General features: G+C 54.9%; 1 protein-coding gene across 2 annotated transcripts in view; it reads right to left on the bottom strand.

Annotated features, from left to right (window-relative positions):
• Window positions 1–4,803: 4,803 nt before the first annotated feature.
• The window catches only part of TMTC4 (transmembrane O-mannosyltransferase targeting cadherins 4), a 55,174-nt gene continuing 47,402 nt past the window's right edge, over window positions 4,804–12,575 (bottom strand). For both annotated transcript variants that reach the window (XM_061575128.1, XM_061575127.1), the window contains 3 exons: window positions 10,824–10,936; window positions 8,441–8,510; window positions 4,804–7,327 (listed from right to left, as the gene is read on the bottom strand). In XM_061575128.1, coding sequence (XP_061431112.1) covers window positions 7,134–7,327; window positions 8,441–8,510; window positions 10,824–10,936 — 377 coding nt within the window. In that variant the 3' untranslated portion in view covers window positions 4,804–7,133. The remainder of the gene's footprint in view (window positions 7,328–8,440; window positions 8,511–10,823; window positions 10,937–12,575) is intronic.

Consider the following 12,575-nt stretch of genomic DNA (forward strand, 5'->3'; position numbering starts at 1 on the left):
GGGGTCTCACTCACACGGGGGCTGGGTGGTGTAGGGCAGTGTGTCAATGTGTGTGTGTCTGTGTGTGTCAATGTGTACAGAGTTAGACTGATGGCCTTAATCTAAGTTGTCTTGTGGTTGTTGTTGTTGTTTGACTTGCATCCCACTGGGATTTTTGCACACAGCGTTGGTGTACGGTGTTTTTTCTGCAATATTTTTGCTGTCTTTTCTTGAATTTTCTGTTTGCACTTAGTCACATATTCACTTTAAGATGTTTTCTTGTTCATGTTTTTTTGTTTGTTGCGGTTGCACCCGATTCAAGAGCCGAATGGCTCACAGGGCTATACCTAATACATGATCTTGAACTTGAAGCACACCGCTACACCAGATGCTCCACCAAACCACCGAGACCTCGGCCGTGAGCCGTGGTCCTTCTGTGACGTCAGTCGTCTTGGGGGTCTCGGCCGAGTTCGTCGTGACGTCACCCATCGGTTTCCAGGAAGACGTCGGCGGAGACTCCCTCCTGTAGAGAAACTACGACACCCCCCACCCACCCAGCACCCCCCACCCCCACCCCCCAGCACCCCCCCATCACCCACCCCTAGCACCCCCACCCCCCCAGCACACTCCCTCAGCACCCCCCACCCTCCAGCTCCCCCACCCCCCAGAACCCCCATCCCCCCACCCCCCCCATCACCCCCACCCACCCCTAGCACCCCCCCCCCCCAGCACCCCCCCACCCCCAGCACCCCATCACCCACCCCTCCATCACCCCCCCCCCCTAGCACCCCCACCCCCCCATCACCCCCACCCACCACCGCCCCTCAGCACCCCCACCCCCCCAGCACCCCCCCCCAGCACCCCCACCTCACCACCCCCCCAGCACCCCCACCTCACCCCACCCCCCCAGCACCCCCACCCACCACCGCCCCTCAGCACCCCCACCCCCCCAGCACCCCCCCCAGCACCCCCACCTCACCACCCCCCCAGCACCCCCACCTCACCCCCACCCCCCCAGCACCCCCACCCACCACCGCCCCTCAGCACCCCCACCCTCCCCAGCACCCCCCCCATCACCCCCACCCCCCCACCTCACCACCCCCCCAGCACCCCCCCCTCACCCAGCACCCCCCCATCACCCCACCCCCCAGCACACACCACGTGCTCTGTACGAGTCCAACGCCATTGTTTACGATGACGCCCCCCCGCCCCCTCCCCCGTGTGACGTCAGCCGGGGAAATCCCAGCGCGCGAGCAGCGTCGGAGATCCACAGCGTCACGCGGACAGAGTCACAAAAGGGGGTGTGTGTACACGCGTGTGTGTACCTGTGTGTGTGTGTGTACCTGTGTGTGTGTACCTGTGTGTGTGTACCTGTGTGTGTGTACCAGTTGTGTGTGTGTACCTGTGTGGGGAGCGGTAGTGTAGCGGTTAGCGCGCTGCGCTATGACCCTGGCGACCCGGGTTCGATTCCCGCTCACGGCCAACACCAGTGACGATTATCTGAACCGGTCCTGGGCCTCCCCTAGGTCGACTCAGCCTTAAATGAGTACCTGGTGCGGTGTGTAAACATCGCCACTAAGGAGACAAAGGCGGTCGGGCGTGGTGCTGGCCACCCACCCCCTCGTGTACCGTTCCGGCCTTCATAGGTGCTCGCTAACAGCACTTGCCCCTACAGTCTGTTAAGGCTATACGGGGGATCTTTGTCGTGTGTGTACCTGTGTGTGTGTACACGTGTGTGTGTGTACACGTGTGTGTACACGTGTGTGTGTGTACACGTGTGTGTGTACCTATGTGTGTGTGTACCTATGTGTGTGTGTACCTATGTGTGTGTACACCTGTGTGTGTGCCGATGACTGGTACCAGCGGTGTCAAGATCGGCCTCTGTGGAGGAGGCTCGTGAAGGACGCTACTGGGCAGTTGGAGGCAGTCGCCCTCCAACAACAACGGAGGGCGGAGGAGCGACGCTCACAACAACGAGCGGAGCGCCGGGTGGCTAAAGCACAGTAGGGGGCACAGGTGGTGCATCAGCCAGTCATCTCGGTCAGTCGACCCGTGGCACCTGGGTCTGCCCCGTGACCTCCTGCCAGCGGGCTTTCGACACTTCACGTGGCCTCAAGGTGCACTTGGCCTGGCACAAGCATCGTGGTGACGTCACCGCCACTTAGTGGCGAATGGCGGTTGTTGTTGTGTACCAGTTGTGTGTGTGTACGTGTGTGTGTGTGTGTGTACACGTGTGTGTGTGTACACGTGTGTGTGTCTGTACCATGTGTGTGTACCTGTGTGTGTACACCTGTGTGTGTACACCTGTGTGTGTGTGTCTGTGCAGGTGCGCGTGCTCCTGTCTGGCCGGATGTAGTCCTGCAATTGTCAGTAGTAGATCCCCTCCCCCGTCTCCTCCACCTCCACCACCATCTCAACTTCATGCTCCACCTCCTCCATCTCCACCACCTCCTCCTCCATCTCAAGCGAACCTACAATAGGCGCTTTCTGATTCTCTCTGCCTACTCTTCCACGTTTCCCAGCCCGACATGTTTGAGATGAGTCTGCCCCCACCACACTTCACCCTCGCCGCACGCTCCCAACCCATTCATAAACTTGCCCTGTGGGGGGTCGGGGGGGTGGGTGGTCAGGAGGGGTGGGGGGTCAGGGGGTCGGGCGAGTGGGGGGTCGGAGGGGGGGGGGTATTTATGAAACGTGGAACCCACGACCTCCTGTACACCAGGCGAGGTCGTTAACATCTAAATCTCGTGGCATTACTTCCTCCCGTCCGTCCCCCACCCAACAACATCTGACCATAAGTTCTACCTTCTCCATGGGGTTTTTAGTTTCTTCAAGTAAAATAAAATACTTCTGGTAACAACAACAACAACGACTTTGGCCGAATGTGAACGCGTGTCCATTCTGCCAAAGCGATCTCGCTCCGCCTCGCTCTCTCTGTTTCGTGTCTCTCTGTGTCTCTCTCTGTCTTTCTCGGTCTCATATCTCTGTTTCGTATCTTTGTCTCTCTGTCTCTCTCTCTCTGTCTCTCTCTGTGTCTCTCTCTGTGTCTCTCTCTGTGTCTCTCCGTCTCTCTGTCTCTCTCTCTCTGTGTCTCTGTGTCTCTCTCTGTGTCTCTCTCTGTCTCTCTCTGTGTCTCTCTGTCTCTCTGTCTCTCTCTCTGTCCCGTCTCTCTCTGTGATGGGAGACTATTTTGGCGGCGTGGAAGGTTGGAACTGCCGAGATTCGACCGGCAGTAGAGGGGGTCGCCGTTCCAGATTTGTCAAAATATATTTGATGTTTACTTTTTATATTTAACGTTTTTTTAATATTTTATGTTTATTTAGTTTTATATTTGACGTTTATTTTTATATTTGATGTTTTTTTTAATGTTTGACATTTATTTTTGTTTATATTTTATGTAAATGTTTTATATTTGGTGTTTTTTTATTTGATCGGCCTCCAAGGGGCCTCCAAGGGGCCTTTAGGGGCCTCCAGCGGCCTCCATCGCACCACGCGCGGCATTGCAACGTCAGCACTCTGCGGTGGCGCAGGTGGAGCGGTGGCGCAACGGTTAACGCACTTCACCACCTTCCACCTGCACCAACCCGTGGTGAAGCAGTGTGGTGAAGTATGGTTAAACACCACCCAGCGGCTTCTCCAGCCACGGAGAGTCCCCCTCCAGAGGATGGGTTTGGCCTACTCTTCCACGCTAGCCAGACGTTTTTGGAATAGGTGCAGGGAACCCACACTTTACACCACGCCAGCCGCCCATGGAAGTATCTGCGATGTACCTAGGCCTCGGCAACGTAAGGTAAAAGTGTAAAAACAACGAGCCTACCTTTACCCTACCTTTTACCGTACCACAATACAATCACTCTACCCTACCTTTTACCCTTTAGCAGGTAAGGTAAAAGTTAAAAGGTAAAAACGAGCCTACCTTTACCCTACCTTTTACCGTACCACAATACAATCACTCTACCCTACCTTTTACCCTACCCTTTACCCTTACCCCTTAGCATGTCGACACCTTTACCTTTATCCTTTCACCCGGTAAAAAGGGTACAATTACCTTACCTTGCCGAGGCCTAGATGTACCGACGATTTTTTAATGATTGCCCAATGTTGCAGCTGCCATGCCGGGAGATAGATTTCTCACACGGACTCTCTCTCGAGACCTCTGGATTTCAATTCCAGCGTCGTTCATCATGACACCCTGAAGCTTCACGTCTTTGTCACTTCATGTGTACACAGCATATCATGCCGTCACGTGAGCCGCTATCAGTTACCTTAATAAGGCCACGTGGTATGCCTGTCTCCTCACTTTACAAGTGTAATAAATGCCACAAAGGGGGACCCAGCCTCAATAATAATAATAATTTAGCATCGCCAACAAAGCATGGGGCTCGGAGACTGACTGTCACCTAATCTGATGGGTTGGGGTTTTAATTAAAAAGGACTGGAACCCCCCCCCAAAAAAAATGTATTATATTATTATATTATTATTCCTGACAAAGGACGGGTGCACGGTGATACGGCAACGCTGGTTGCACGAATGCCTCTTTTTTTTGGAAGTGAATTCCGAGAAGCCAAATCGCTCGCCAACTCGCACGCAGAAGGGGGAGCCGCAGGGGCTGGGACGAGAAGTTGGTCAGTGGCTCCGAATCCCAATGACGTGCGGTGGCTCGCGCTCGCTCCGCGCGTCGGCACTGATCCGGTCCTGGGTTCCAACAGGTGCGTCACGGGGAGAAACGCATCGACCGTGGTGGCGGGTGGCGTCGGCGCGGGGAGGGCCTTTACCTAGCAGCGGATAGATCACGGCTGGCGATGACTGATGGCGACGACGACGACGATGATAATGGGATAACGCGTGCCGTCGTAACACTGCGACAAGGTCTTTGCTAACATGCGCCGGGTTGAATTATAGTACGAAAACACAACTCAACACAAGCTCAAACTGCCCTGTGTTTATTTGATGAAGGCAAGTAGCTGAATTAGTTTTACAAAACGAGATCGCCGCAGGCATCGTGCATCGCGATGCAACCAACAGCGCCGTCTTTACTGCCGCGTCACGAATAAAACTGCAGTGTAATGTAGTGTGATTGTCGCCTCTCCGCACTCAAACGACACATTCACCGCATCTCAAAAATGCATTTATACAACAGCAAACACCGTCAACAACACCGCCGGAAAGGAAACACACACGTATAACGGGCAACGTTTCAGGCAATGACCCTTCTCTATAGCAATGGTTCACCTTCATCGCACGTGAAGAAGGGCCGTCGCCAAAAACGTCACCGCTTACACATCCTTTCACTTTTTCAGGCAAAAGTGTTGTTGTTGTTGGTGAGTATGTTGAGTTTTGTTATTGTTGATTGTGCTGTGCAACGCTGCCAATACAGCAGCAGCAGCATCGCCACATGATTCATACAAACGAAATATTAAAAGACAAAGATCCCCCGTGTAGCCTTAACAGACTGTTGGGGAAAGTGGTGTTAGCGAGCACCTATGAAGGCCGGACAGCACACCAGGGGGTGGGTGGCCAGTACCACGCCCGACCGCCTTTGTCTCCCCAGTGGCGACATTTACACACCGCACCAGGTACTCATTTGAGGCTGAGTCTACCTCGGGGAGGAGACCCAGGACCGGTTCGGATTATCGTCACCGGTGTTGACCGTGAGCGGGGATTCGAACTCGGGTCACCAGGTTCATAGCGCAGTGCGCTAACCGCTGCACCACTGCTCACACACACGCACGCACGCACGCATCTTCGAGTTTAGCTTTTCAAGTAAATGTTTTTTTCAAAGAACGTGTATATTTTTCATCCATTCCAATAATTTTACGTACACCTCGAGTTGACAACGCCAATGATTCGAACGCGGCAAAAGTGTGAATCGGAAACCCTGTCGTACCAACTTGCGTTTTAACGCTGCTCGAGTCACTATTCTATTTCAGGAATTAATAAAGGAAAAAAAAAACGCAACTGGGTTCGTTCCCTCTAACCCCAACAATTAACAAAAAGTTATTATCGCGGCGAGTAAACATTCCACGGAATCATCTTTCAACATGATTGTTTCATAGCAGAGGTCGCAACCCGGGGTACCCGATACCCGTATCCTACACGATACCCGGCTACCCGTACCCGGCCGGGTACCGGTACGGGTACCCGTTTGCGACCCTGGTGCGGCCGGGTACGGGTACGGGTAAGGAATCAAAACCCGTTTGCGACCTCTGTTTCATAGTAAAGCTTCTTTGTTTGGGTTAGATCACGCGAGTATAAATGTTGTGCGGTTAAACCCGCCACCACCTGACGCGCAGCCACTTAGCAGGGCTCATCACGTCAACAGCACGCCAGAGTAAACCCGCAACAGCATTTGCAGTGACGTTTCGCCAGTGATTGCAACCAGCCCCATCAGGCGATAGCCCACGTGTTAAAATGATTGTTTAAAGCAAACACATCTATTAATTCTAGGTTTGAAGCTTTCGTGACCGCAAGGATTCATACTCTTAGGTTTTTTCGGTAAAGTCACGTAGGTAAAAAATAAAATAAAAAAGTTCATATTTTATTTTATTTCCATTATTAACTTTAAATTGGATTTTTTTACCTACGTGACTTTACCGAAAGAACCTGAGAGTACAAACACATTTAGCCAAACGCGACTGTAAACAAAGTTCACTGCATGCGACATCCGCGCCCAGCTCTCCGACGTACGCCTCCTGTCGACGGCGACGTACGAACACTCCGGGAGCTTCGTCACCTTCCCACGGAAGATCCCCGGCAGCGTTCAGTTCCCGGGGGTCAGTTCCCGGGGGGCGCGGAGCCACAGGTCGAAGGCGGTGGCGGCCCGAAAGCGCAGTTCGACGGCGCGAAACCAACGCGGCAGCGTTTCTTCGCATCCAGGCACCCCCCACCCCCGGCTCACCGCTTATCGTCGGGCGGCTGTTGAAAAAAAGAACTCTTAAGCTCAACGGGCTGAACGAGCAGCACACAAAATGTTCCCTCCACAAACGTCCACCTTCGGAGCACGTGACAAGCAGGCGAGAGACCCACGTTTCCTTATTTGTTGTTTCGATTCTCTGCAACGAAGCCCGTGATCACCAAAAACACATCGCTTTCCACAATTCCTTGCGAGTTGTTGTTGTGAAGGTTCCGAGCGAGTGCCGGACGGACGTTTCCATCAACCGGCCCCCGGGGCTCCGGCTGCGCTGCTGGTGCGCGGAGGGCTCACGGTGGCGGCCGTGTCCCGGGCGAGCTTGCGCAGGAGGAGGTCGTAGTTGTCCCGCACTCCCGGGTCGCCCGGCTCCATCCTCAGCGACGTCTCGTAGCTCCTGCGCGCCTCCTGCAGCCGGCCCCAGCGGTGGTACAGCACCCCTTGGCGAGCGACAGCGGCGATTAGTCGACGCGAAACTCGACAAGTTCGGGTGAGAACGGCGCGGGGGGTGGGAGTGGGCAACCCGTCGACGAAAGTTCGCAACGGTTTCAGAAACGGGGGCGGCGCGAAATGTATCTATGTATGCACGTTGAACTTCTTTCGCAGCGTACGTAGCCATCCGTGCTAATCGGAGGTGCGGGGGAAGGACAACAAACTAAACACAAATAAATTATTTGAAAAGTGCACAGCTCCCAGTGGCTTCCAAAATATAGGAAGGAGAGAGCGTTCCAGACGGCCGCGGAAGCTCATCTGAAAGCGCCCCGCGATACGGCAACCACCGTCCGTGTTCGATGGCTGAGCCAAAAGCCGCTGCCGCTGCTGCAAGGATGAAAAGGTTGAGGTTGACACAAATTGCCACGTGTCACCCCTAAATGAGTAATTTGCAATATCGCTCGAATTAGCCTTTCACACAGTTTTTCAATGCCTGGAATTGCGATTCAGAGACAACCGGCTTCCTGGGGCTTCTCAACATCCAAATGATGCAAGGAGTACGGGCCCCTGCCTGGCACTCCACTGCTGGATGAGCACGGGCGGGCCTCCCCAATGCCGTGCGGGTCGTTTGCGACCCCGCACTCCGACACGCTGGGGTCACCGGCGCGCGGGTTTGGCGACAACGGTGGTGAGCACAGACGACACGTTCCCTAAACGACGTTCACACATCACACCGGGCACTCATTTGAGGCTGAGTCGACTTAGGGGAGGCCCAAGACCGGTTAGGATTAACCGTCACCGGTGTGTTGGTGGCCGTGAGCGGGAATCGAACTTAGCCTCGCCGGGTTCGTAGCGCAGCAGCGCGGCTATCACGGGCGCGCTGGCGAGCAGACGCACGGGAGAGCAAAACCGAAACCGAAATCCCGACAACGTTCCCGAAACAACGGAAGGACCGTCGCAAAGGGAAAAATGTTTTTTTTTTTTTACTCCGGGGGGTACCGACGGGAAAAGGGATGGAGCATTTCAGGCGAGTCGGTCGACGCAGCCGGCCAAAATAAAACAGGACGGACACACGCACACACACACACGAAGCATCGCGCATGATCGGAGGAACCACCTACCCAGGTTGCCGTGATAGTTGGCGGCGTTCGGGTTCCCCTTGAGAGCTTGGAGGTAGAGGCTCTCAGAATCCTGCGGAGCACAGGGAGATAGGCGGGAGATTGATCCTCGGCGATGTGCACGCAAATAAGACGAAGGTCCCCCGTGTAGCCTGAACAGACTGTTGGGCCAAGTGCTGTTAGCGAGTAGCACCTGTGAAGGCCGGCACAGGGGTGGGTGGCCAGCACCACGCCCGGCCGCCTTTGTCTCTCCAGTGGCGATTTTTACACACCGCACCAGGTACTCATTTGAGGCTGAGTCGACCTAGGGGAGGCCCAGGACCGGTTCAGGTAATCGTCACCGGTGTTGGTGGCCGTGAGCGGGAATCGAACTCGGGTCGCCGGGTTCGTAGCGGTGCCACGATGCCATGCGCGCAGTCAGCGCACCCGGACAATCTTCGTGATCACGGTTGGCTGGTGCGCTTCTGCGGCCGTCTGGAGCGCCTCTTTCTTCTGATATGAGGAAGCCGCTGGGAGCTGCGATGCACTTTTAAATCATCCAGATCAGTTTGCCGTCCTTGCCCCGGCACCTCCGTTTAGCGCCGTTGGCCACGTATGCCGCGAAAGAAGCTCACCGTAGTAAAATAATAAAAATAAAATATAATAAAATCATTCTCACGACGTTTCGGCCACAAGGCAAGCAGCCGTCCTCAGGTGGAGAACAGTTCTGTCGAGAAGACAGAGTCTGAAGACTCCTGAGGACGGCTGCTTGCGTTGCGGCCGAAACGTCGTGAGAATTATTTTATTATGTTTTATTTGTATGATTTTATTATTTCCATTCTACGTGACTTTACCGAAAGAACCAAGAAGATGAATCCCTGCAGTCACGAAAGCTTTAAATCGAAACTCACCGTAGTACTTTGCGATTGGCGGGTCAGATTAACCGGTCGGTTGAATAACCGCACGGCTCAGCTCTACTGCGAAAGCGTGCGTCAGGGCCGCGTGGGTTAAGCGGCGGGGGGGGGGGGGGGGGGGGGGCGGCACCGTGCCAAAGCCACAAGGGAGGAAGTGGGCAGCGGGATAAGGCCTTGGAAGTCCGCAGCGCGCTCGACTCTGCGGCGAGCGGTGCGGAAGTGGCTCACGGTGCCACCCTTGAAACGAGCGTCCCAAGGCCTCGGCGTTTTGCGTGCGCCGATGTATTTGTTTGTTCGCTTCGCAGCGGAATTCATGACAATGCCTGTCCCTGCACGTGAAAAAAATCAACGTGGTTTGTTTTTGGGGGGGGGGGCGGGTTTTTACACAACCCGTTGGCCGCACGGCCTTCTGGGAGTGCACCTTGAGAGCAGAAAACTTTTGGGGTCGGCTTCGACGTGTCGGCGTCTCATCGGCGGCCGAGACACGGGGGGTTCGCGTGGACCGATGTTCGTGACCTGCCGGTGTGCCCATAGGCGAGGACCCTTCCTAGAAGGCCCGCAGTAGCTTGGGGAGGCCTTCGTCCCAGCAGTGGATTGATGGTGGCTGACGATGACAGGCCTTCGGCTAGAAGCCCGGGGCAGAAGGTCATGTGGGGGGCCCCCCCCGCCCCCGAGTCATTTGTGATGAAAAAAAAACAGGCCAGACGGGGTAAATTAACGAATTACGCCTCCATCAAAGATAACGATCCCCCATATAGCCTGAACGAACTGTTGGGGCAAGTGCTGTTAGCGAGCACCTATGAAGGCCGGCACGGCACACGAGGGGGTGGGTGGCCAACACCACGCCCGGCCGCATTTGTCTCCCCAGTGGCGATGTTTACACACCGCACCAGGTACCCATTCGAGGCTGAGCCGACCTAGGGGGAGGCCCAAGACCGGCTAAGACAACCGTCACTGGCGTCGATGGGAATCGAACTCGGCTCATCGGTTTATCATCTTCTTGGTTATTTCGGTAAAGTCACGTAGAAGGGAAATAATAAAATAATAAACATAAAACCATGACAGGGAATCGCGGGAGGAAAGACTGCCCTGTTCTTCACCTGAGGACGGCTGCTTGCGTTGTGGCCGAAACGTCGTGAGAATTGTATTTTATTATGTTTTTTTCTTCTTATTTTATTATTTCCCTTCTACGTGACTTTACGGAAAGAACCAAGAAGATCGGCTCGTCGGGTTCGCAGCTCGGCCAGGTAACCGCTACACCCCCCCCCTCCCGCCGACTTCTGCATGGCGAATTTCGATGTAAAGCTTTCGTGACTGCAGGGATTCATCTTCTTGGTTCTTTCGGTAAAATCACCTGAGGACGGCTGCTTGCATTGTGGCCGAAACGTCGTGAGAAGTATTTTGTTATGTTTTCTTCTTATTATTTTATTACTTCCCTTCTACGTGACTTTACCGAAAGAACCAAGAAGATTCTGCATGGCGCTGGAGGTCACCTGAAACCGGCCCGTCTTGCCCAGCACGTTGGCCACCGTGAACAGGAGGCCGTGCTCGCCGGGGACACTTTGGAGGGCCAGCCGGCCGATCCTCGCCGCCTCCTCCATGCTCCCTGCAGGCCACCGGGGGGAGGGGGCAGGGCGAAGGGGGGGGGGGTCGTGGGCAGGAGAGGCGGATTTGTTACGAGTTACGTCCAAAGGTCGGCCGTGGTGGGGGGGGACAAAAAAAGCGAAGGCCGTGGGTGAGGATCGTGACTCGTTTACTCGCGAGCCGGGCCCACGCATCGACGAGAGAGAGACAGAGAGAGAGACAGAGAGAGGAGAGAAATCAGCACGCAACTCAACCTCCAGTCGCATCGACGTCACACGCGTGCAACTCGCGCAGTTGCGCGCGACCGAGTCGCGCAACTCGTCGCTCGTGGTACGGCGCGGTATTCGTGGGGTTGGTGCGGCCTGAACGTTCGCGAGCTCTCGCGGGCCCCGGTCCATCACGGGCGCGTAGGCCACTAACGGTGCCGGTCATTAACTCTCACCTAGGAGGGCGACCACCTATGCATTAAATGGGCTTTACAGACAGGGTATCCTCTGTCCAAGCGGCGTTGGCTGGGTAATGTGACGCCAGGCTATCACATGGTCACAGACTTTGCCTCACCGCTGCGCAAATTTATAAATTCCAGCAATGCCTGTGGCTTAGGGAAGCCGGGCGGCAGTGCACTTCTTCGCCAGCACAGCGGCTTTCGTCCCGCGATTCCCTGTCACGGTTCGAAGACCAACTTCCCTTCAAAGCTCGAATCCCAGTCATTTATTTCAGGCACGGCATGTCACACGTCCTCCAGTCACGCCAACCACGCTTCGCTCCCAAGACACGGGGTGGGCACCACGGTGGCTGGGAGATGTTAACTACCTCGCCTGGTGTACAGGAGGTCGCGGGTTCGATCCCGACCATGACACCTGCTGTGTATTTGGAATTTGCGTGTCTCTCTCTCTCTCTCATCATCACGGTGGCTGGGAGATGTTAACTACCTCGCCTGGTGTACAGGAGGTCGCGGGTTCGATCCCAACCATGACACCTGCTGTGTATTTGGAATTTGCGTGTCTCTCTCTCTCTCATCATCACGGTGGCTGGGAGATGTTAACTACCTCGCCTGGTGTACAGGAGGTCGCGGGTTCGATCCCGACCATGACACCTGCTGTGTATTTGGAATTTGCGTGTCTCTCTCTCTCTCTCATCATCACGGTGGCTATGAGATGTTAACTACCTCGCCTGGTGTGCAGGAGGTCGTGGGGTCCATCCCGACCCTGACGCCTGCTGCTGTATATTTGGAGCTCGCGTGTTCTCCCCGTGTTCGCGTGGAATTTCCTCCGGCTCCACCGGTTATTTTCCTACACATTTAGAATCGATGTAGCGCGTTCCGAGTATTTGGCTGCTGTAGATTTACACGCGATAGGCCACTTTGTTGAGCTGCCGTTTGTGGCCAGATCGTTTCTGAAAAAAGCTACATAGCTCAGTGGGCCTTACCTGGTAAAATAAAAGATAGTTCAGTTTATAGTTTCGTTTTGTGATCGGGCGCATTGCGGGTGATTTGGTCATAGGGTTACTATCATCACGCAGCTGACAAAAGCCAGGACTTTAGATGTCCCTGGAAGGACCTAAAACATTTCCCGGGACAAGCAGCTGCCTCCAAACAGAGGGGACCGGTGTAACGTAAACCCCAGCCCCGTCTCTCTTGACGGGACCGGGCACTTCGCTGA

The sequence above is a fragment of the Lethenteron reissneri genome, chromosome 57 (genome assembly GCF_015708825.2).
Source record: "Lethenteron reissneri isolate LAM-NWPU_2019-01 chromosome 57, ASM1570882v1, whole genome shotgun sequence".
Lineage (NCBI taxonomy): Eukaryota > Metazoa > Chordata > Hyperoartia > Petromyzontiformes > Petromyzontidae > Lethenteron > Lethenteron reissneri.